This window comes from Ptiloglossa arizonensis, chromosome 3, assembly GCF_051014685.1.
Source record: "Ptiloglossa arizonensis isolate GNS036 chromosome 3, iyPtiAriz1_principal, whole genome shotgun sequence".
Classification (NCBI taxonomy): domain Eukaryota; kingdom Metazoa; phylum Arthropoda; class Insecta; order Hymenoptera; family Colletidae; genus Ptiloglossa; species Ptiloglossa arizonensis.
This window is the reverse complement of record NC_135050.1, coordinates 12,883,715-12,909,323: the sequence shown is the minus strand read 5'-3', so window position 1 is coordinate 12,909,323 and position 25,609 is coordinate 12,883,715. Positions and strand designations below refer to the sequence as shown.

The 25,609-nt window shown below is 37.5% G+C and overlaps 3 protein-coding genes across 3 annotated transcripts in view; all 3 read right to left on the bottom strand.

Moving 5' to 3' along the window:
* The window catches only part of Ptp10d (Protein tyrosine phosphatase 10D), a 69,328-nt gene extending 51,556 nt beyond the window's left edge, over positions 1-17,772 (bottom strand). The window contains exon 1 of the mRNA XM_076308068.1: positions 15,009-17,772. Within this exon, the coding sequence (XP_076164183.1) occupies positions 15,009-15,092 (84 nt within the window). The 5' untranslated portion in view covers positions 15,093-17,772. The remainder of the gene's footprint in view (positions 1-15,008) is intronic.
* A 2,855-nt stretch (positions 17,773-20,627) lies between these two features.
* On the bottom strand, positions 20,628-22,021 carry LOC143145053 (uncharacterized). Its single transcript, XM_076308067.1, has one exon. The coding sequence runs from the start codon at positions 22,019-22,021 to the stop codon at positions 21,830-21,832; it is 192 nt and encodes a 63-aa protein (XP_076164182.1). The 3' UTR covers positions 20,628-21,829.
* Positions 22,022-22,415: 394 nt separating this feature from the next.
* Positions 22,416-23,498, bottom strand: LOC143144912 (uncharacterized). The gene is made up of 4 exons (XM_076307794.1): positions 23,451-23,498; positions 23,332-23,360; positions 22,781-22,893; positions 22,416-22,549 (listed from the first exon to the last, which is right to left on the bottom strand). The coding sequence occupies exons 1-4, from the start codon at positions 23,496-23,498 to the stop codon at positions 22,437-22,439; spliced, it is 303 nt and encodes a 100-aa protein (XP_076163909.1). The 3' UTR covers positions 22,416-22,436.
* Positions 23,499-25,609: the final 2,111 nt, after the last annotated feature.

Below are 25,609 nucleotides of genomic sequence, written 5' to 3'. Positions count from 1 at the left end.
CCCAATTGAGTTATCGGTCGAGCGCACGTACATTCAATTAATAATGATGAAGGCTCGGCTCGATTGCGCCTGCGGTACACCAAACGAACCATCCAATACAATCTTCGCTCGTGGAGATTCAACTCGTGTTAACGTTTACGGTATGCATTTCTGGCGAGCCGATTAGAATTTTCTTTCACGCTGATCGGCCATCACGGGTTCAATTAGAGTCGCGTGTCTCGCGCTAGTACGATACCAACCAGACGTTTTTTCTGAAGTTATTCGCAGCCCGTATCCCGATCCGTAGTCGAGACGCACGAGATCCTCGGGGTATGTATGTACCGAGTGCCACGTTGATTTATTTCTCCCGTCTGCTCTATTTTCGTTGCGCATACGGCTACATCCTCCCTGGCTAGGCCAGAATGTACTCCAAGCCCACATCCGGATGTGAGCGTACCGGAGTCGAGTGACAAACGGCAGACAACCACGTGCGAGTTCTGCACTTGCCCTTGCGGCACGCATTTTCGGCACGACTTGTCTGAACTGGGGCTAGAACTATCCGAATAATTTAATATTCGAATAGTTTTTAAATATACGAGCGCCACAAATGAACTTCGAATATTTGAATATAGAAATATCGATGTTCGAACATTATTATTCCAATATTTGAATAGTCGAACATAGTTATTCGAATATTTGAATAGTCGAACTTAGTTATTCGAATATTTGAATAGTCGAACATAGTTATTCGAATATTTGAATAGTCGAACTTAGTTATTTGAATATTTGAATACTCGATGATAATTATTCGAATATTTGAATAGTCGAACATAATTATTCGAATATTTCAATATTCGAATATTTCAATATTCGAATATATGAGTATTCAAATAACGTTTACGAATATTATTAATGTTTGTACATTATCTACGAGTCATCTATTTTGTATGATGCCAAACACTCTCACTTTTACTTTCTATTTTCATTACGTTAAACAAGTTCATCATTCTCTAAAAGACATACTATAGAATATATTGAAATTAATGACGGATACTATCCGAACGTGTGTTGTTAAATCGCGTTACAAATTTTGAAGAAATATGTTATAACTTAAAATCAAAAGATTTTCAAATCTGTCTTCATTACGTTCTTTGCACTTCTTTCAACGAATGCTGAATACTACCAGAGGTTGGAAACACTCTTTCTGCACGTTTTGTATTATACCGAATAAGCGTACCTTACTACACACTTTCTCCCTTTTTATCCCAAAGTATTACACAAAAGACCTGCACGAATGTAATTCACGGCTCAAATCGCATTTACAATACCAAAAAAGGGTCGTTTTTAAATAGTAGTGCGCTACCAACACGGATTCGAGATTTACCCGGACTTGAGTCGAACGCAAAGTCGTGCTATCTAAAGCCACGTTTCCGTTAGTGAAACATGGCCGTATGAAACGTTTCTACGAATCTTTAGTCAGTTGCAAACGTGTTCTCAATTACGCTACGGTCGTAAATTTGTTACGAGACACTGTTTTGAACTACACGGACCAAGATTTCGGCTGTGATACGACACGGTGACGGTCATCCTGCAAAAATTCAAATGACGCAACGATGGTTCGCGGAATCACTCGGATTGGATCATGTTGGTCTTCACTCACTGTGTTAAGAGAATGTACTACATGCTTTGCTCGGTAAGCGTACTAGTATCCTTCCGTCATTTCCATTATCGTTCACTCACATCTCCCTTGTCGTTAAAAATGTAAGATGTCGAAATAAGTAATAAGTAATCGATAAAATTGAATCCGTTGAAGCAAGATGATTTTCTCAAAACGTACGGAGCATTTTATTTTAATTTCTGTTTCTAATACATAAAAGTATTAAAAGACAGAAATTAACCTAGATTTCTCGTTTATCTTTCTTCTCTTTTCCCTTTCCCATCCTTCTCACTCTGCATGTACTTTCACCGTATAACATTTTAACGCGAAAACTATTATAATAGATGTAGGACCACCGTGATCGTATCTGGTAGGAAATTTGAAATTAAATTAGAAACAGCGGTTCAACCGTACCTCTTCACAGATACGTATAATAAAGACGTTAAATATAACAAATAAATGAATAAATAAAAATTACTAAAGGCTAAGAAGAAAACTCTTGATAAAATTATGCCTAACGGGGTGCGTTTGTTCAGTACGATAAATATCCGTATGCGTTCAAAAAAATGTAACAATCACGACCAAGATTTATAACTGCCTACACGTATCGTTCAAGCAGGTAACTATGCATTTGGTTGTAAAATGCAACGTGCAACACGCGAAGGCAAAACCTGGTTGTCCATTGTGTTTAGAAGGGCACTGCTCGACATATCGGTTTGAAGCAGAAGAAAATTTTCATTATGATACGACTCCATCGACTAGATAAAGGAAGCTGATAAAATTGCACACGAGAAACGCAAGCGTCTCCTTGTCTCGTTCGTTCGCTCATTTACGCGCTATCGTTTATAAAATAATACGCGTAAGCGGAATTGTGGCTTTAGGCGGCGCAGCTCGATAGTCGGATCAAATATGAACATCGTCATGATCGGAATAATTCCACTAACTCTCATTATCTGGTCACCGAGAATGTTGATTGACATTTTTATCGCTAACATGTGCCTCCGTAAATTTGTATACATAACCAAACGTACGACAATTTAAGAACCAAAATGACAAACACCTGACAAGATTTGAGATTTTACAGGAAATATATATATATATTAATTGTAATGAAAAAAAATTGTATGGGTCGTATAATTTATACAGTGGACGACGAAGATAGTCAATAGACGATAATAACATTGAAAAGCATAATCTTCCTATGACTTCGTGTTTCTCTTAATTGCATCGATGCACCGAGAAAATGTAATTGCACTTTTTCTCACGATATCGATTATAATATCATTTATAATATCGTATAATTTTCGATGCATAAATTGGTACTAAAGTACAAGCATCGAAAAGTGCAGCCTTGACAAGTTATTTGAAAATAAGGTGTGTTCAAAGTTGAGGAAATATTCCGCGTTGCAACGCTGCACATTTCGTATTCGATTTTTCAAACGCAACTTTAAACGTGCTTCGTTTACAAATATTTCGATAAAGTATTAATTTTTTTTTTATCGTACCTCAATAACGTTATTAAGAGTCGTGATGTTATTCAATGTCTTTTAAATAATCGATCCCTATAAAAAAAAATATACAATTTCGTTAAAAAAGGCCTCGAACATTTCAGAAAACAACGAGTCCATAGAAAAATAGACGTTACCGAGCCATTCAACTTTTTCCTTGGCCAATTTTTTTCGATCGTCAACCAAATAGAAGATACGATCCATGCGAATTACGTGACTCACCCTGTATATCTAAGCCTGGTCGATTTTAATATTTAAACGATGTATCGGTTCATAACACTACAGGAAATAAAAACAATGCAATCTTCTTCGAACTACGTTACGCTTTATAAGCGTGTATATATTTTCTTTTTAATACATAGTACCATTTAATCCTACTAAACACATTGACTAATTACAAACTAGTTTACGAGATAACAGAGCATATCGTTACATCTCTATATTATTCTCTTTCATTTATTCCTCGCATGCTCCAGTTGCATGATTCAACGTCGTTTTTTAAACGACATCTTTACAAATTCCACGAATTCTTCCTATTACTCGGACGAGTATTTTCGAGTGATATTTCAATGGCGGTAAACAATAAAAATTGTAATCGAGTTCCGATCGCAGGATAGTCTTGTTAAGAAATTAATGTCCCCAGTTGGACATTATAATTGATCAATTAAATTCCGAAGATCGTGCAATTTATATTCCACGGTGAATACTTACATGTCGAGTGCATACTCGCGTAAATTTCTGGGTCACCGTCGTGGTCGCTCGCTAACTTTTTCGCGGCACGCGAACCAATGAATATACAGCGTTGATATACGTGCATTGTCGTTACGCTAAATGCGAACTGATTGCTTGTCATATGTGTACTCCTCATTCGCGATACCACCATCAATATCGTTATAACTCTGAATGTAGGTCAACCACATGTTGAACTATACCACCGATTACTTCAAAATTGTATTTCTTTCAATGTTAATCGATTGGATGAATTCAATCAATTAACTGTACAATATTAATATACGAACAAACGTTTGTACGTATTTATTAAAATGAATAAAAAATCAAGTTCAGACGAACAGTTAGTGTAAGTATTCTTGTAACAATAATGGGAAATGCTTGGTATGATTTTTTCGCTCTACTTGTTCCTGTAAACGGTTTGTTTTAATTATACCCGGCTTAATTTTCTTCTTTTACGGATATTTGTTACCCTTGTCTAATGACATTGCCAAGCCACATTAAACTGGTCGAGCTTCCACTGTACGTTTCTTTATTCGCTACAACGCTTCGTACACTGATAAATATTTATCCACGCGCAGAAAAAATTTTTTTATTTCGATAAGACGAGTTTGCCCCACGGAACTGTTACTCGGTATTTCTAAATTGTTATTCGGAAACGAAATTTATATACGTCTCACTGGACACGTTGCGTATCGCCTCTCTTTCGTAACGTTTCACCTGTTAATTAACAAAAAGATTCCTCTCGATAGGCGTTCACGGTACATTTAATCTTTCCAATGAATTCATAAATTTATTTTTATCTCAACAAGGCAGGAACTATCTACAGACCGTACAAAGGGGTTCGCGTCACATTAGTGAAAAGCCCTTCGTCACAGGGTACTCCTGTCATAGGGTTTTCGCAGTACGTTAACCAATGAAACGCCCACGCTCCAACGTAACGTATCGCGAGCGTAACGTAACGCGCAGCTTAAAGCTGACGACGTCGGTTATTTGCAATCCATTCGGCGAAGAGGGTCTCCGTAGTAAAGTGCTTAATTTAGCACGCGGTCATGAGCCCCGAATTCTGGGCCAATAATGTCACGGCTTTCTCCCTGTCCCGCCATATCTAGTGAAAATGTTACGAAGAATCCGTGCGCTAGCACACGTGAAACGAAGACTAACGCTCACTTCGACAGGAATAGGATTTAATGTTCGGTATGCTATCGGGAAATTAACCTCTCGAATCGTTACATACGTGTGCGTTTAGTTTTCGAATTACTTCAAATATTGTAATATTTAAGTAATCGTTAAAATTTTAAATAAATATTCGTAAATTGATACACCCGATGGTGGAACGCTACAATCTCATTGCACGATTGATAGACGTCATGTAGATCTCAAATCTTGTCTGGTGTTTGTCATTTTGGTCCTTAAACTGTCGTACGTTTGGTTATGTATAAACATTTGCGGAGGCACATGTTAGCGATAAAAATGTTAATCAACATTCTCGGTGACTAGATAATGAGAGTTAGTGTAATTATTCCGATTATGACGATGTTCATATTTGACCCGAGTATTCATATTTGTTTAAATATATATGACAATGAATTTTATACAGAAGCTTCGTATAGTCAGAAACGAGTGGATAAATTCTGTCTCGTGGAAACGAAGTTTCGTTTTATTTACTCGCGATGTACAGTATTGCCTCGATAAGTGATCACGAATCGGATTCGTTCGTGTTCAGTTACGAGGGGAAGGTAGCGATTTTGTACCAGGAATCGACCTTTTTTCAACCCGGTTTAAGGCAGAGCCACGCACGTGTCGCTCGACGAGGAGAACGGGATACACCGAGAATGACCGAGATAAAGCAACAGCCATCGAGTGTTGGATTACCAGACAGCTCGCAACCGAAAGCGATAAAGCATACACATCGGGATGAGTCATCCGTTAAATTCGTTTAAAATTTTGATATTTTTCGGTATACCTTGGCGAAAGTATTACCAATGGATCGGTGAAATATTACCAATGAAAATGAGCCCAAACACGATCTCAGTCGCATTACATTTAATTGCAGGTTACTTTAATCGCTTCTGAGAAACTTCCAATTATATTTGATTAAAAGTAATCCGAACGAGGACATCTTCGGTCCCGTTTTCATCGAGAAAACTTCCTCCATTCGTTAACAATACGTTCGCGAAGGTATAATGCAAAATATAAAATGAAAGTTGAGAATATTTGATTTGAAATATTCGTAAGACGCAGTTTCATTATCTTACTATACTTTTACTTCGATATCTATAAAAGGAGTTCGATATGTTTTACTACCAATTTCACACATACGTATCTACGTATCACAGAATTGCATATTCTTTAAAAGAAGTTGAACTTTTTTCGAGTTACTTAATATTTTACTTGCTAAAGCGAAAAACATCGTAACACGATAATTATAATATTAATTGAATACCACTATCAGTATTGAGCCTAAAAGTAATCTTAACCAGTGTCTTATTTATAGAATATTCAAAACACGTACTCTTTACTCACACTTTGCCAATGTGGTGAGCAATATACATATTAGTGCGTTATAAGTTAATACATACTGTACATTAATTTATTACAAGTTCTGCATTCCTGTTCCGTAAGAAACTAAGAAACGAGTAATACAAAAATCAAGATACGTATACTAAAAGTAGATAATATTGCACAAGATTAGGCATCGTTAACTCTTGCTCGCTTCTAATTTCTTCGTGTATTTTGTCTTTCGTAACAGGAAACGAGGTTAAAACATAATTGGCAAAAACCTGAATGCTTAATAACATTTTAGTTCCCAGTCTATCGATTTTCAATTTCTCGGTTGAATTTTACAAATCGGAGACTCGATATCGTATCAAGAATATTACATATGCAGTTTTGCATCGCGTTAAACGCAACAAAGAAGTCGAAATTTTGCGCAATATTTGCGCACAGAAACCTGAGTTATTAGCGTGCCATTAATGAATTATTAAACCGCATTTGCAGTATCCAGACATTTAAATCATTTATATTGTTCCGTATTGTAAAGTGTACCGTGTTTGCTATGGTTTACAAGTTCAGACATATTTCATTCGGTTAAAGTTCCACCATAAATATCATTAATTACACGGACAAACTGTGAAACAACTAAAACAGCAAACGTATAAATTGTAACACGAAAATGCTTAGTCACCAATGAAATCAACTGGTTTTAGCAGATTGAAACAGATGGCTGTTTCATTTTATTGCTTTATCTGGTGTGTCGTGTAGTCAAGTTAATTACGATTTTGCTCTGTTTACCAGAATATTGATAAATTATACCACTCTTTTTGTTCAATACATTAGTTACTGTTTAATAATTATTAAATAGTTATGAAGATACTCTCATACCGTAGACAGAGACCGATAATATTTCATAGAATTCTATTTACAATACATTTAAAACATATGAATTATAAATTTCGGTTTAAAATGTGTCTTCCGTATTGCACACCGCAAATTCTCTTCAATATTTCGAAATAGTTTCTTTGCTCGCGTAGCTTTAAAAAATTTGTAATCAAAATTGCGTCACTGGTGACGAAATGGCTCCGATAAAATATTTTCTTTGTGTGCAAATAAGTAATGTTCTGATACAATGTGCAACGCAAGTTAAAAGCGTGGATATCTAAACTAGTCGCAAAGGAAGCGACAGTGACGCTCGTTAACATTTTTCTTTTAAATTTCATTTAAAAATGATCGATACGATCGATTTTCTATAATCAATAAGCAACGCGAGTCTAGGAAATTTTGTATGCTCTTATCGATAATTAAATATTCGTGTTTCTTTTTATTTGTAAAAGAATTCGTCTAAAAGAATTCTACCATTTTTTCTGTCCTTCGACCTGTATCTGTTGTCTCGAGTATCCGCTTTTGTATTGTTTTTTTACATCGATCTTTACTTTATTCACTTTCACTTAGCCTAGTTACTACTCACTAGCATACATAAAGAACCTACTTGTTTCCAGCAATATTGCATTCGAACGTCGATCTTTGATACACCGTTATCTGAACACAGTGAATTATACTTCTGAGTTAAAAACAATTCGGATGGGTGTGGGTCATCGGTCGAGCACAGAATAATTTCATTTCTTACGACCCTCACTGGATACAAAGCAACTGACTTTCGCCAAAGAAACTTTCCTTTGGTCGTTAAATTATAATGCACCCAGTCCTCCTTCGTGAAGAATCGTTTAGTTTCAAAAATACATAACTTTTTATTGTTTTTTATTCGTACACAATCTACGATACTTCGAACTCAACGTACTATCAAAGGCAATGATATTTTTGCAAAAAATTATCTACGATAATTCAAATTCGTACGTGCTACTTTTGTCAGAACCTGAAGGAATGTGAGTAAACTTCTGTACTTGTTTTTAAAAATTAGAAATGTGTTTCAAAGATGCAAGTTCAAAGATTATTATTCGAAATGAACACAGCCATAGAACAAAAACTGTCTCCAAAGGCATTGTTTTTAAAACTTCGAACTCATTAATACCTTTTCTTAGATAGCTCGATTTTTCTCGTTATTTCGTGTGTTAAAACATTGATGGAACGCAATCGAAAAATGCAGACTTCCCAAAATATTTCACATTTCTTAATAATGTATACCCCTTATTCGAGGTAATGTTCTCTTATCGCCTAATCAGCAGCTTTTGTATCATTTTATTCGCATGTTCTTTGTTGAAAGTACTTTTTGAAATATTTATATATATATATATTTTTTCTTGTTTACAGTGCTTTAAAAAAAATTTTACAACCTAACATTCGATCGTCACACGGTTTATCCGTTAAAATATGTTTCTTTTTTAATATTTGTAATTTTTCGAAATCCTCGGGTTAACTAATTCCCTATAATAAATTATTACTATTTATCACTGACAATTTTAAACATCATTTACAATGCAAACAAGTCGATATTTTATTTAGAACTGATAAATGGCGAACTCGGAGTATAACCATATTTTACCGAAGTAAATAGAAAAAGAAAAAGTCCGTTTATTCAAGTGCCACAAGAAGATTTGTGGTTTTCTTTATCAAAAAGGATATGTATGTATTTGTAACGCGGTTGGAATCTCTAAGAATCGGTGTGTAAAGTTTGTTTATATTCTTCGCATTGTGTTTTCTAAGAATTCCAATTTCATCTGGAAGGTATATTTTCTTTTGCAACAATATACTTCTTTTCCTGTTTACGCAGATATACACGCAGACTACCGAACGATAATACACTCCGAAACGTTTTGTGTTTAAAATAGTTATTGTGTCAAAAAATGGTTGAAATCAGAATTAAGTCAAAAATGAGAAGAAAATTTCTACGATTCGTTGGTGAAAAAAGCATAGAAACAACAAACTGTTACAGAACTGTCAATTCTGTTTCATTTTATCCAAAATATCCAACGCATCGTCGTTTCATTGTTCAAAAATTCACTTGTTCGAGCACTTTTACCTCGTTATTCAGGTAACGAGTTCAGATAACGGACATTTTACCCTATTATAAATTTCTGCACGGTTAATAGTTACAGAAAAAATTCAAAATAATATTTCCAATACATAATCAAATATCAATTTACCTTCAATGTATGAAATACAAATTGATCTATAGGAATGCTCTTTACTCGTATCCCTTTAAAATATTCCATTCAACTTATTTATTAAAAAATTGTGCACTTGCGGAACTCTTTACTTTGCGTGTGAAGCTATTCGATCATTCTTTGCATTATACACTCGAAATTGTTTAATCTTTGAATTACTCTAAGGCATTTTTGACCTGTTATGTACGCACACACGCACGTAGACACGCACATAGACAACGTTAGATAAAACGAACAACCTTCGTTACAGCAGAGGAAAATTAAAACCCATTGCGCAATCACGTATACGTAATACTCGTACTCCGTGACGCGTTAAGTATTCAAATTAACCAGAATGTTGGACCGGCCTCGAGAAATTTCGCACACCCCGTTGGTATATTGGCAATCGACCACTTTCTATCGAATGATCGAGTAAAGTGATTCGTGCGAGTAAAAAGTGTAAAAATTCCGTTCAATAAAAGAAATAGAACGAACCGATATTACCAAGTAATAAAATCCCGAAGAAAGTGTAGAGAAACACGCGAAACCTGCTCGAATTTTTCGATTCATTATTATATTTGCTGCAGAGGTTTATTAAACGTTGGACTTTTCGTTCCAACGTTTATATACGTGCTTTTTCATTTCACAATTTCCTTTTACTTCTGTAAACAAACGCGAGTATTCGTGTACATTGAAAATACAATACACGTTTGAAAAGTTACGAATTATATTATTTCGTCGCGAAGTATCATAAAACATTGGACAGGGATTGCAAGTCAACGATGAATTATTATTCTTTTGTAAAATTTGGTTTAAAAATTATAACGATAAGTGTTAATAAATTGAAATTAGAAAAACGTAGACACTTTACAACTATTATATTGAAATCAATACACATAAATCAGGCAGCCAAATTTCTATTGTATAAATTGTCAACATTTCATTCAAGTATATCGCGAATTTTTACTTCCGAAGGTTTCTAATTTTTCACCTGTAATCATAAAAGATATTTATTACCTACTGCACGCTTTTCTGCATGAGATAATGTCTGCTTTGCCTCTTGTGTCACTGATGTATCTACACAGTGTTTATCAAGAAACGATGCTTTCTGCGATAATCACTGAAATTTTATCGTCGATAGAAGTAACTAGAAATTCGCATTCAAATATTTCAATCTTAAGGTAACCGCTAAAATTATGAACGAACATTCCTAATTAAATTTCCCAATAGTACAATATAATATACCATTGTCAAAATATTTGTAAACGTCACAGATCGGTCCGAATATTTGTCCACTTCGAACAAAATAATTCGTTCCTAAAGAAACTCGAACTCGATTCTTCCAAAAGTAGAGTCCTCTACGAAAAGATTTCACATTCTTCACTCATTTTTTCACGAAAACTTGTATTTTTCTCGATTGTACCATGAATTACGCTCCACCCTGTACGTTATCGCTGTCCTGTAATTTGATAAATGTTTGAACAAGTTGGACAGAATGAAATATACCGTATTGTATTCGAACATGGGAACCACCGAACGTTTCACTTCCTGGTCGTTTGTTATTATAGTTAACCCTCCTATAACACGATCTGTAATTACAGAACACGATTTCGATGCAACGAACGATGTTACAATAATTACCTATGTAATTCCATTTCCATGAGCTCAAAAAAAAAAAAAAACAATTTAGACACTCCCAGGAGAAACATCTGAACGAATTAAGGAACGTAACTCGTGTATACACTCGGTGGTCAGAAATTGTGCATCGAAATCCAAACGATTCCTTCGTGAGAAACATTACAGCGATAACAGTGTCGCAATTCGTAATTCTCGTGAAACGAAACGTTTCGTTCCACGGAAATTCATCGTCTCAGAGCCGTGATGCGAATGTTAGATCATCATTTAGATATCAGTGTACTCGTCGCTCGTTGGACCGCGAATTCAGAGGTCAATGGGCATCGCCACCGTACGAGAAGGCATCGTTCTCAACAGTTGGGAAAGTCAGGCGAGTTTCGTAACTCGGAGACACAAATCAGCCAAGCAGAGCAGACTAGATATTGACAGTGTTCCCCTTCACCGATCGCTGACCACGTCTTCGGGCACGATTCGATTCGAATTTACCGTGAACGTTAATAAAATCTCACCGAACTCGAACACTCGAACCGAGAAATTCGCGAACCAGTTAGCCCCCATTTGCATCGATTGCCAATATTTATACCGGATACGTTCAATATTGGTTCTTTAGGACGAATATCGCGTCAGTTATTGAAAGAGTGTATCGTTCGATCGTTTCATATTGGGTGTCGTTACCGTCGGTGTTAACAGGTGCGATCTGATTAAAACAAATTAACATCCCGGCGGTGTGACTCGAGTTCTCTCGAAAGTATCGACTTATCTGCGTACTTGGATGCAATCTGGAAAAACCGAAGGATACAAGGATACACGCCTTTCGATTGCAATTTTTTTACAATAACACCTCGTGGGAACATTCAACACGTCACAACGAGGAAAATTAAGCTGTGGAATTTATTACGAGAGGAGTAATCAAATCTTTTGTTTCTCAAAACGAGGAACAGATTATGCATACCGATATGGTTCTCACTCCACCGCGAATCTGATCGATACATTTTGTCACGAGTGTCGTTGTTATCGGTGTTAACGTTCGAGTGATGTAAATCGGGTTTTTTCAATGTATGCACTTGTGTGCACCGATGCAATCTAGAAGAACCGAAGGATATAAGTCGCCTTTCGATTTCAACTACTTATAGTAAGACCTCGTGGCAGCATTCAGCGCGTTACAATCACAAATTTATGGCTGTGAAATTTATTACGATAAGACCAATAAAACTTTATGTTTCTCAAAATGAGGAAAAGATGACGTACACCAATGTGGCTTTTTTTTTTACTACGTTATCCCAAGACGCTACGCGTGACGGATGTGTTCATGGTTCTGTGGCGATTAAATGTTTCAATTTCATGCTAATCGAACACTTCAGCTACCACTTCGTGATACCGTATTAACGCAAGGAGTTGTAATCTAGTTCTCGCATAAATCGTTCGAAGATTCGTGCTTACCGTGTGTTAAAAATTTCGGAACGTGAATGGTTTCTTATCAAGAATTAATGAAACTGCGTAGAAAGAAAGAAATGCGTAAACTACAATGAAAAGTGAAATAAATTTGACAATATCCAGTAAATAACGATCGTTTCCTTTTTTCAGAAATACAAATTTTATATCCGCATGGAATAGAGTATGAAATAAAAACTGGTTTATAAACATCTGTCAGAAGAAATAATTGTCGAGAAATATTTTTTTGGGCTTTCCTGAGCTCACAAAAACGTGGTTTATGTTCAATGGTTTTTGTTTCTTAATTCACAAAAATGTCCAGAGTAGAATAGCCTCTTAATATAAACATACAAGTTTTTTAAACGTCGATTCGCTTCATTGATGCACGTTAATAAAAAGATGACGCAATCGAAAATAAGTTTTTGGAAACTTTCCTTTACGACACGTATGCAATTTTATCGACAGTTTATCTATTACCCAACAGTACATATACAAAATTAAGTTACGTATCTACTGAATTTTATTTAAACCATCGTTTCAAAAATTATCTGAAACAAAAAACAAAGAAGTTTCAGAATCTCTATTATCGCTGTTAACGTTGAACGTACGTATTCTTTATTTTCGGAAAACTTTTAGCATTACGATCGAGAGAATGTTCAAAGTATCGGGTAAAGCTCCAATGTTCAACCCTGTTGATGTAAATTATAAAACTTCCTCCTTTTTGTATTTCCTTTTTCACTGATTCGAATGAGATGGCACCACGAGATTGCGCATTACTTTTGCAAATAAACAAAACGTGTCAATAAATTTGAGTAGATTTGTAAATCAACGTACGTACGTTTCAGATAACGGATAAACATTTTGTAACGTAACCATCTTCGAACAAACGTTCAAAAATTCATCTTACTTTTTAATCCGTCACTCTGGCGTATGATGAACGAATCGTCTCAAGAAAAAATAGCATTGAATGCATACATTATGCAAACGTTTTCCGCGTGACTCATTGTCAGCAGACATACCAGTCAAACGGAGAAAAAATGATGGTCGCGAGCAAATAAGAACTTAAGGACCAACTGATCCAACACCACCGAGTATGATTGTGCGCGTACAAGATATCCCACAATGACCGGAAAATGAGTGATTTTGAGTTCAACGATCGATCGAAAACCCGGAATGAAATTGTTCCGTACGAGGCTCTATTTTCCGAGAAAATTGATCTTGAAACTTGCTCGAGGCATGCACACGATGTATTAAATTTTCTGTTAAAAAATCTGGCTACGAATATCTATTATATTCGTACGTAATGTTTGAAAATAACGTTTCACAACCAGAAGTAATATTTTCCTGTAATTATCTCTACCTGTTTCGCAAATGAACACTATACGGAAGTGTACGGAGATCCGTGAAGTTGAGACTTATTAGTAAAACACGCACTTTGCCCATGAATCTTTCGAATCGATTTTATCGAAAACGAAACTCTACGCAAAATGATTTAATTCCGACATTTTCGATTTATTTTCATACATAGAACCGCTCTCGTTTCGGTTATACCGTTTATTGCGGAACCAGCTATATACGTGTGTACAGTTAGCAACTGAACAAAGACAAATGAAAATTAATTCAAACCGTTTCGTCCGTAAAAATATTAATCGAGAAAAGTAACGATCAAATACCTTCGATACAAACTGAATCGAACAGTGTATCAAAGAAATTTTGAATAAAAAAAAAAAATGAATCCGGAACAATTGAAACACATGTAACAAGGCAAGAGGACAATTTTTAATGAAAATTTTTAAATATTATCTCGCGAAATGAAACATTGATTTTCCACTTCGTCTTTTCTCAGTCGAAGAGAAGAGATCTGTTGCCCCGTTTGAATAAGAACCGAACGGAATTCTAACATTTTGAAAATATAAACATTAACGAAAACCATTTCGCATTTTTTGGAAACCGTACACAACGCTCTGACGAAAATATCCGGGAAATACTTGAAACAACCGTAATCCTCGTTTCATCGTTTCGTGTACCGAGAACGTCCCGAGAAACATTAAGATTTGTATCATCCGTAGTATACGAACCGTACAATTCGAGCGTTTCGTATGTCCTTACCGATGAAGTATAAAAAGCGCAATTATAAAAAAATCAAACAAAACGAGTACAATAACGGACAATTGTTGCACCCTCTCCATCGGATGGTGCGCAAGAGGGCAGACGTAACGTCTGGCCGTCGCGTACCGATGGTGAGACACGTGCATCGAAATTCGGAAACATTTCTAGGCATAACTTTCCTCGTAGCGGGTAGAGAATCCGCGGTTAAACAGACCAAAACGTTCCACGGTGAAACGAAGGTAATCGTAGACACCGGTCTCGAGTATCGCGCACACGCACACGCACGGTTTGTCGCTGAACAAGAGACATTCCAACAACACGTCCTAGATTCATACCATTATCCGTCAACGTTCGACTCACCTCCGCGAGGAGTGTCAGGAGCAGAAGAAGGGTACCGCAAAACCTGGATATCGGCCGCGGTGAATCGATAGCCTCGCTCTTCATCCTTAAAGCAATCGTGAAACAAACAGCGCAACGAATTATATCCTCCTCCTCCGAGCTCCGCTTCCTCTCCTTATCTTCTCCTACCCTTTCTCCTCCTTTTCTGGCCTAGTTGTTCACGGTGGCCGTATTCACTGAACTTCACCGTATTATGCGCACCGCCGGCGAACACTTTCGGTCACTAAGAATGTGCGACGAGGTATAACACCGAGCTTGCCGCTTGTCTCTCGATCGATCGACGACACTGGAACTCCCTCCGTTCGAGCCGCGTGCCTCGTGTATCACGAGAAACGTATCCCACCCTGGACACCTCGCGACAACACCTGTTCGTCCGATTGACAGGTACCACGGTGTCGATAATAGCAGTGGCGAGTACGACGCAACCGAGGAGGAACAACAGAGGGAACGACAGCTGCCATATCCATCGGCAGTCTGAGCTCGGAGTTTTACTATCCGGAACGTTGCTCTTTTTTTTTCCTGACGGATGTATCCCCTCTGTTACGGCTACTTTACTATACTCGTAGGAATGTTACAAACGGCGCACACGATGCCCACGTGTCACCGTGCTACGCGTTTCTTGCCTCCCCCGTTAGATCGTCTCGTTTCTTCCCAGCGGTCTCCTGCTAGTTCGATCGCGGATGATATCGTACTCGGATCCTGGGTGTTCTCCTACGGCGAGATCGCTGTACGGATCGAAGAACGGAATCACGGATTACGCGACACCCTTTTTCCTCGTTGTGTCGTTCGTCGACCGTCTGGTTCCTCCTTCCGTCATGACTGCGAGAAGAGTAGAAACGCGTTTGCTCGACGACCACGAGGAGGAGGAGGAGGAGGAACTTCCCTCGTTTGCTCTCGGTTCACGGATCGCACGGAATTGGAACGTCAAAGTAGAGAGTCGCTCGACAATGACACGAACGACATGCCGTTGACGAAACGACGCGTTCGATTACCGACGAGAGCACGGATAACTGCGTTCGTTAGCGATCGACACGTAACGATTGATAACGTGACTCTCGCGGCACGTTGTTAGTCCCGCCTCTTTGTTCCACGTTGCGGTCCGCGTGCAATCTGAAAACCCGATGCATAATAATCCCCGGACCACTGGATAAGATTCTCCGCACGGTTGTGCGTTTCACCTCGTACGGAGCACTTCAAATCCGCGGAATAGGATAACGACCCGGAGGGATGCCACCCTTCGGCGCAGACGGGACAATGTAACGCGCCAAAGCGATACGAGATCGGAAACGTCGCTGTTGTTAACCGTGAGCACGTCCTGAAATTTCCCTACACGATGGAAACGAACTTTCGGGCTCGTACTCTTCGTTGTTCGTTCCTTTCCTCGCGTACTGGATCAGTTTTACACCGTAACGTCAACAACGGTGTACCGAAACCTCCCCTTGGCTCCGTTTCACCGAGGATTACTTTACTTCGATCGGAATGTACGAAATCGTTAAAGTGTACGATAAGTGGTATCGTGTACGGTAAGAAATTTCGTCCGTTTCACGTGTTTTCCTCTTCGATGGATCTGTAAAACCGTTTGCGTCAACGTCGTCGAGACACGCGAGTATCGAACGTCACGGAATGCGAAAAGAATTCGAATCGATCGTCGAATCGGTCCAGCAGTGACCTCGTTCCTCTCGTTATTGTCTCGTTCGTTTGCATTCGAGGGAAAAGTGCGCGAGATGCGACTCGTGTCGTCGCGAGAGCGATAAAAAGGAAAAAAAGAGAAAAGAAATAGAAGAAAAGAGTCCGCGTGTCGACGCCGAACGAATCGAGTTCGTTAAATTATTTTAGTCGTTCGCGTACTTCGGTGCACTCTCGATTCCGATTCATTATCGGAGTATCGGGCTCGAAACGTGCCGCTACATCCGATCGTTCAACGTCAAGGTGAAATATCGGGCACGGAACGGTAGTTATCGGCACGAAACAAAAGTAACGTTCGTGCTTTCGTTCGACGGAGGCGTGCCTACTGACAGAAACTAGTTTCCACTTTTTCGGTCACTCTTCCGTTGAATACCGCAACGAACGTGTTGTGCGCGGGGATCCTACCGAACGGAATACGTCGATAACGAGTACCGTAGGATCTCAACGAGCGCGGACCCAGATATCCTCGAACCGTCGAACAATGATCACGGTACGTGCACGCGTCAACCGGAATCTTTTCATCGGGCAAGTTTTCTCTTGGCGCGCACTCGTTGTCCCAGTTCACCACCGCACGAGCGTCGTGTCAAAGGTACAGGCGGCGGCACATCTGTTATCCATACGTCGTGAAACAACGGGAACACATCACACGGAACGGGCGAATTTCGAAACGGTGCGACGACGCGGCAACGAACAACCGAGTTGTACCACGAGCGGTTTTCGTCCCGTCGTTTCCTGATTCCTTTCTCCGGCTTCGTACGGCTGGAACGTGTACACCGATGAAGATCCCGACACTCCGACGGAGCAGCGAGGAAGTGACAGCCGCGGAACAGGAGACGCACGAGCGAGTCGAATATCCTCGCCGCGACAGGAAATAAAAGAAGCAAAAGGCCGCGGTGGTATGGATCAACGATGGCAAATACGAGCTTTCGTCCGACAAGAGGTGCACTCGGTCAACTGGCGCGCTTTCATGACGCCTCTCCCGGTGCAGGCACGGCCAACGGGACCTCGGCTGCTCTCTCGGCACTCCGACTCGTGGCTTGCCGAACCAGCAGCAGCTAAATCGCTTGCCTTGCCTCGTCCCTAGCCTCTCGCACCGTTGCTCGGCTAACCTGACTGCCTTTCCATTCCATTCGCTCTCCTCTCTCTCTCTTTCCATCTTCCGAACCGCCGGCCGCCCCGGCCGGATACCCGGCGCAGCCGCCGCCACCACCACCTCCTACTTCCCCACCGTCCCTACCCGTGAACCTAGCTACGAGTATCCCCACCATTCCGCGCATTCCCTGCTCCGAACCTCCGCTTTTCCTCCCTCGCTGTTCCCCGAGCTAGAGTCGAACCAACGCACGGATAGAGCTATCGGGCATACGTGCACGTACGGACGAGTAGCCAGTAACGTAGCTTGAACGGAGAGATTCTTGGTACTACGCCTCGAGTTCGATGACTCGTTTACTGTTGCAGCCAACTGTCTCCGTTCGAACCGAGATCGAACATCGATGGAATTGAATTTAGTTCGAGCACAAGACTTCGGTACGACGGACACCCTCTCGAACTCGTCGATCGGGACCGTTCTTTTCTCCTTTTTATCGCTGCTTTCGACGACGCGACGAAATCGTTCGCGTCTTCGAGGCTCACGGGATTATTAACGTCGTGGCGAACTTCAGTCACCGAGCATTGCCGTGCGACGAACAGTCGTTGCTCGGTACACTGTAAAAGTGTTAACGGATGGTGCCCGAACGCATTACCATCTTCTCATTTTCGAACTGTCTTCGATCGTTGTTTCTCGGTTGGCACTCGAACGAGACGAATCGAAATTATTTATGCGAGATCACGAGGTAAGCGACGTTCCACTTGAGAGTTGCGGCAGTATTCTTCGATAGTTTGCAACGCGTTCCTTCGGTACGTATCTCGTTATCTTCGATGGAGAGTTCGTTCGAAGCGTATGAAAGCGTTAAATCGGAAGCAAAACCGAGGGTGAATAGCACCGTAAGAGGCTAGGTAAAGAAATTTCTCTACCTAATTAATACTTGAACGTTCTTTCGGCAACAAGTATTTATTCCGAGCGAATAAAGAATAAAAAGTGAAATTTTTATTTACCACAGCGAATGGAACCTGTCCGCTCAGTTCTCCGCTTGTATCGACGTAGACCGTATTGTTCCCACTGCCTCTTAAATCCTTAATGCTCCCTTTCGGTGTCTTTCGAGCCAGGACCTACCTGCTATTTACTCGACTCTGGAATAATACGCATGGAAACCGGAAACGTAGCGAGAATCTTTTACAACCGTTTTTTTTTGTCTCCCCATTAGAGGTAAAAAATAAATCGACGAATCGGGTTAAACACAAATTTGCGCGAAAATGTAGAAACAACGTAAAACGCTTGAATTCTACCGTACTGTAAAAATGTGATAAATGCGATCGAACTTCAGGACTTTATCGATCTGAACAATTTTTGGAATTAAAACGAGAATCGTTTTCGCGTTAATTGCTTCGGTGCTAGGACAGGAACACAATGAACGTCCTCATTAGTGAAAAATTCGGAGACGCTATTGTGCTCCTCCAACTTGACCAGCCATATTGTGACGTCAGTTCGAATCATGCGCACAACGCGCAAAGTCGAAGCACTGTGCATGTGTTTATAAAGCATGGTGACAGCCACACCGATTCTTTTTCTTCGCACTGCGCTACGTACTTTTGCCCTCCCGCTCTTACGAAGTGAGAGTTGCTAGTTAACACCATACGCACACAATCAGCTGAAGCGTGTCGCACTTGTATCAACAGAACCCTGCTCATTCGGTTCTTCTTTTCCACCTCCATCGTAACGTTCTCTCCCCACTACGGGCAACCTTACGCCGCCGTTTGCCCTGTTCCCCTTAAACCTGCAGCAAGAAAGTTTACTACCTATCCCTCACGCGCCTGCACAATACGAGCACCTATACATTTCGTATTTACGTTCCTCGTTCTTCGCTCACAAAGAGTTCCACCGCAGGAACGTAACACCAAGGACGCGTACCACTAGGAAGTGGCAAAACAAAAAATGTATACTGCAGGGTAATTTTATTCAAAATTTAAAACTACCCGAACTCGAAACACTCAAAGTTGTCGTACGATGTATGTCACCGATATCATCGACTTTTCTAAAAAAATTTATATCGGTATAATTGCAAAGTAGACATTAACTTTGAGTTTCACTTCGTAACGAGTTATTAACGATACTTTAACGAAGAATTCGAAAAATCATTTTACAACAAATATTCTATTCAACTATTGAGAACACTTTATTAGTGGAACCTTTTTTTGACAATTGTTAAAGATGACACAAATGTTTAAGATCAATGTAAACGAGTTTCATGTTTCATTTCGGATAAGTAGTAACGAATAATTTACAACAAAACTCGGTTATTTCTATGTGCATAGTACGATTGAAAGTTATCGAAAATTATAATGTATAATACGGTTTTCTTTACGTTGTCATTTCTGTCCTTTGCAATAACTGATAAAATGTTAAGTTAGAATACATATAGAGCCAGTGACATGTGGAATTACAGACAAGATATAAGAGAGACCTAACATTTTGTAGGTGACGTTATTCCAACTGAAATACCGACATCGTAAAAAAATCAGTAAGTTTTTACGCACTCTATGCTTATGTCGATAAATTATATACAATTTAACTACCGAAGTCGGCAATACAAACGTAATAATCTCGTCTTTTCGGTGGTAAAATATTTTTTAACTTTATTCCATTCCGAATCGGTAACGTTGATTGTAAAACACCACTAACGCCCCCCTTTTCGACCCGGTCGAAAACATCTAATACACTCTTCTGTTGTTCCGTAACTTTATTATTAAATATTATATAAATGGTTACATTAAAGATACCAAAATCATAAAAACGCAATGGTCAACAAAATTCAATCCTTTACTTCATATTCATGGTACAAAGAAATTTCATGTGTAGTATCTTCTAATTTATCAATTAAATATTATTCCAGAATATTGAAAATAGCGTAATTAAGACATCGAAAAGTATCTTGATATAATGTCACCGATATAGATATTATTTGTTTAGTTAATTAAATTCACTACTAGAACACAAGGAAATCTTAACTCTAAAACTTGTTAAACGTAATTACATCTGGCGTCAAATCTGTTGGCCGGTCAAGTTAATTGAAGGGTAAAATCCTCATTATTTATTTCTCTATTATTGCCTCTTATCTTTTTATTCCGCCCAATTGTTCGTTCAGTAGCCTTATACACAAGAGATTTATTGAATGTTCTGTAGAGTGCAACGCATGTTTGGTGGCCTGTCTTCCTCATTGATCTTTTTCGTCAGAAAATTAGTTCAATCAAGCTGCAATAAACCTCTACAATGTGTGGTTTTAAACTAAAACGACAGGTACACAGTGTTTTTTTTAAATATGGAAGCAAACTGGCCAATTTCTCAAAGAAATGTATATCAATGACTGCCGGCATACTGTCAAGAGTTCAAAGCAAACAAAGAATGTTCTCTTTATTGATCAAATTTCATACAGCAATAAAAATTTAAATGTTTATATTTTTCATTATATCTTTATGAGAGACTCAAACAATATGTGTTTGCAATATTCAAAAGTAACAAGTATTGTGCATAATTATTTCGAATGTGGTCGTATTTGCATTCATTTTCGTCAAAAGTCGCTATTCATTGACAATACTACAATAAAGATATAATGGAAAAATGCACAATTTTTAATTTTTATTAGTGTACTAAATTCGATTCCGTGTATAATAAGAATCGTTCTCACTCGTCAACGACTACATATCATAGGTTCGCTCAGCCAAAGTAAGAATGAAAAAGTAAATATATGAATGAAAGAGAAATAGGAAGTAAATTTGATTGGGAAGGAAAAGACCAACAAAGATTGGGCTACATTTTTGTAAGTCGAAACACGCCCGTCCATGTAACAGAAGAAAGCCTTCACTCACACCATACCACAATAGAGGTAAAATTTAATGTCGCTCACCAGCAGGTAAGTGTATCCGAACTAACCAATAAATTTGACGTCAAATACATGTTCTATGTGTGGGAATATCAAATATAGTTTCTTACAAACATTTTAAATTCACTCTACAGGTTTTAAAGTAATGAATCTTGAGAGAATAAATGCAACTAAAATTGTTCCTGCTACAAAGCAGGCAACAAAAATATACCAAGTCTCTTCATCAAAGACATCTGTGAAAGCTGGCACCTGGTTATAGAGAGTGTCAATAAGTTTCATATTATAATTTTTACTATTTGGAGTATGACCAGCCATTTTATAAATAAATCCCTTTCTGTACTGAAAAATTCAAATGTTTCCTTTCAAGTGGATTAGGAAAAAAGTAATTAAATAATTAAATTTTATTATGCCAGAAGAAGATTAATAACTCAAGATATTATTAACCTTTTTCCTTGCCCGTTTTATACTCAGATGCTGAAAACAATTCAAACATTTATTTTCAATAAATGGACCATTAATAAATCTCCCTTATAAATTGACAAGCCAGGTTTAATTTTGTGCAATATTCTATAAATAAATAAAAACAAGAAAACTGGAGTTATATTTTAAATAAATGATAAGGTTTAATTTCACCTCGTACTCTCTAAAGTATACTTTCGTTTACATCTAATTTTTTTCTATGATTTAAAAAATTACTAATATATAAACATGTTATTAGTTCCCAATAAACTTATAAAAATACTCCTCTGTGTTTGTTTCCGGGTTTAATTTGAACTTTGTTCTTTCTTCTGTTTGCTTCTTTTTTCTCTGCAACTGTCTTTTCACTTCCAATTTCAGGTTCAGCTGAAGACAAAAGCATGATATGTTTATTGTAAAGTTACAAAATATTCAGAAATGACAAATGTATACATTTTTGAGTATCACATTATCACCTAAAGATAGAAATGCAAGAGTTATGAATATTTTCAAAAAATATCTTTTCTTGTTATCTCATATATTTTGTGTTCATTAAGTAGTTGAAAAATATAAGTTATTAAATAATGCGAAAAATTTGAATAAAATAATAATACTCACGCAACTTCAATGTAACAGTGGGTTTAGGTGGATCAGAAACAATTTGTGGTTTAACAATGCAACGCAGATTTGTTGCGATAATCTTTACAGTTGTAAAGTGAAAGAAAAAATCTCTGTAAACATATCACACATACTTTTCTTACAAAATTCTTTGTTACTTATCAAAGTAGACAATTGTAATACATTTACCAGGTCTCTATAGTTCATATTTCATGCAACAAAATAAAAAGCTGTTATTGTTACGCATAGTGGCATTGGTCTTTCACGAGAAATTAGTGAGTCATGTATCTGTGATGTGTGCTATAAACGTATTAAACGCAACATAAATCTTGCAAAAGGATGTATGGGATTATGAAATAACAACACTTTAAAGTATACATAAGTAAAACAATTGTAACTATTGGCCTAACCTATTTTGGAAACTATAAAAAGAAGTATTAAGCGTATCTAAAAAGGTAATTTATTTGGGATTTCTACTGAATTATTACAATCAAATATGGACACATTCTTTCAAATGACATACATAATTGCTTACGAATGGTTAACTATACCTGTAAATGTTTTTCAATCCTTTGCAAAACTGTCAAAACTCTTTCACACTATTTCATTACTATACATATAGAGCTAAGAATGCCATGTGTGTTTATATAGAGCAATGCGGTGGCCTGACTCTATTTGGTGTATAGAGTGTAAGAGGCTCTATCTGGCGATGATTCATGATAGCTCAAGTATAAACTGAAAACTTTTTCTAAACATTTTTCTTTGAATAATACTAAATACATTAATAGCAAAGTATACTATAATAAATTATCAAACTAATTATATTTTATCAAATTATTAAAATGATTTGATTATACAAATTATCAATGACTCTCAAGCGACCCCTTCATTTAGGAACTACATATATTTCACTGAATCACCGAAGTCGGTAAAAGTAGGAAATGCAGAAAACTCGTTTCTTTATCATTTGTGGTACCACGAAACTTATCAATATCTGAAAATATTATAATACTAAATTCCGTCTGTAATATCACTCAATACTTTTTAATTGACCAATTTTACAATGAAAAAATATTTTAATACAAAGTAGTACAAAAGCAAGGAATTTCATCAAATTTGATGTAAAATCTATGAATTAAATTTATTATAGTTTACGTTTGTATATCTTGTATTTATAAGGAGCTAACGATAAAGTTATATAACATAAATTTGTAAAAACCTGTTTAATAAAATAAATGTAATTAGTATACATTTCAATAATGACCTTGCATTACCAAAAACAATTGCTAATTCACAATGAGATCTTTTTCACTAGCAATCCGGAACAATTTTGAATTAACAAAAGCACCGATTCAATTTTAAATTATGTAAATTATCGTATTAAACAGCGATTATACTACGTGCATTAAAAACGATGTGGGTTCACTACAAACGCGAACAAGAATCATAGGAATGATGTCACCAACGAGTTTGTTCTGTTCTATGAATGTAGAATTATTAGTCTCGCATACCTTTATTTGCATATACATGTGAATAATTTTTGAACGATACTAGAACACAATTGTGCATGCATTCGCCACGTTCAATATTTAACACGTTCCATTGTATGTATTTAAAATATTTTTTTTTCACTCACAATGATCTTCAAAGTGAAAACATTAACATATACACAATTATAAGAAACTTCACGACTGCTGAGAAACTAATTGTAATATCAATGTAAAATACGTTATACCAGAATTCTGTCGTACATTAACATACATTATAACGAAATTTTAAACGTTAGTTAATGACAGTCTAATGAGAGAATTCGCAGATGTTCGTATAAACTTTTCATCCCGAAGAAAATATAATTATAAATATTTCCCTTGTTTACAACGGTTTCGTCTCCTTATGCGTCTACGTTATTATCGTATGTTTAAATTTGTAATCGTATCACATTTCGACTGACTGTCTGTTACTGTAATTACAGCAACTCTTTAAAATGTACGATAACCATAAAAAGCAAACCTCCACAAAACGAGGAATTGATTCAGTTTCACGTATCGCGTTATATTACTTAGTGACACGTTCGTGTCTGGAAATATTCAGGTGTATCGTTATTACCATAAATAACAACTGTTACGATAGAAGGGAATAGGAGGGATTGTGCGACCGTGGGCGAAAGAAAAATATGGCGCAGACAGGAACGTATTTTGTTCGAGAATCGCGTCTTGGAAAAGGAACCATATCCTTGGTCGAAGGGCTCAACGACGACGTACAGTCGTATGTGTAAAAGATATTGAAATTTGATACCAAATAATTTATCATCAGGTATCTTACGTGTAATTTAACGGTAAACGCGAGCAAAAATTGCCATTGCTACGATCAATCGTTTTAACAGAAACATGAGCCACGTTCCGGTTGCGTAGAAATCATTTACATGCGACAGATTTTCATTATGTCTGATTAGTGATAGGTATTGGATAAAAACTATTTTCCAAACGATCTATTGTATATATAATGGATAAAAATAGTCGAGTACAGAACAAGGCGACTTTAATTTAAACGAAATCGTTTAACACGCATTGACATCGATACAAAATTAACATTAAGGTTCCACCAAATTTGTTGGTGATATCATTATCGTAAATTTTAAGCCAAAGTTTTTTATAGCTCGCGCGAAGTAAGTACGTGAATGCGGACACGAGTACACTTCGATTATATTTTTGACACGTGAAATGACAATACGCTGTAGATGTTTTACAAATATTAAACGTTGCTCGTCCCTGCACGTAGGTGTACCACGACTTCTGCGAACGTACCGGACCAACTACGCTCACGCGCGCT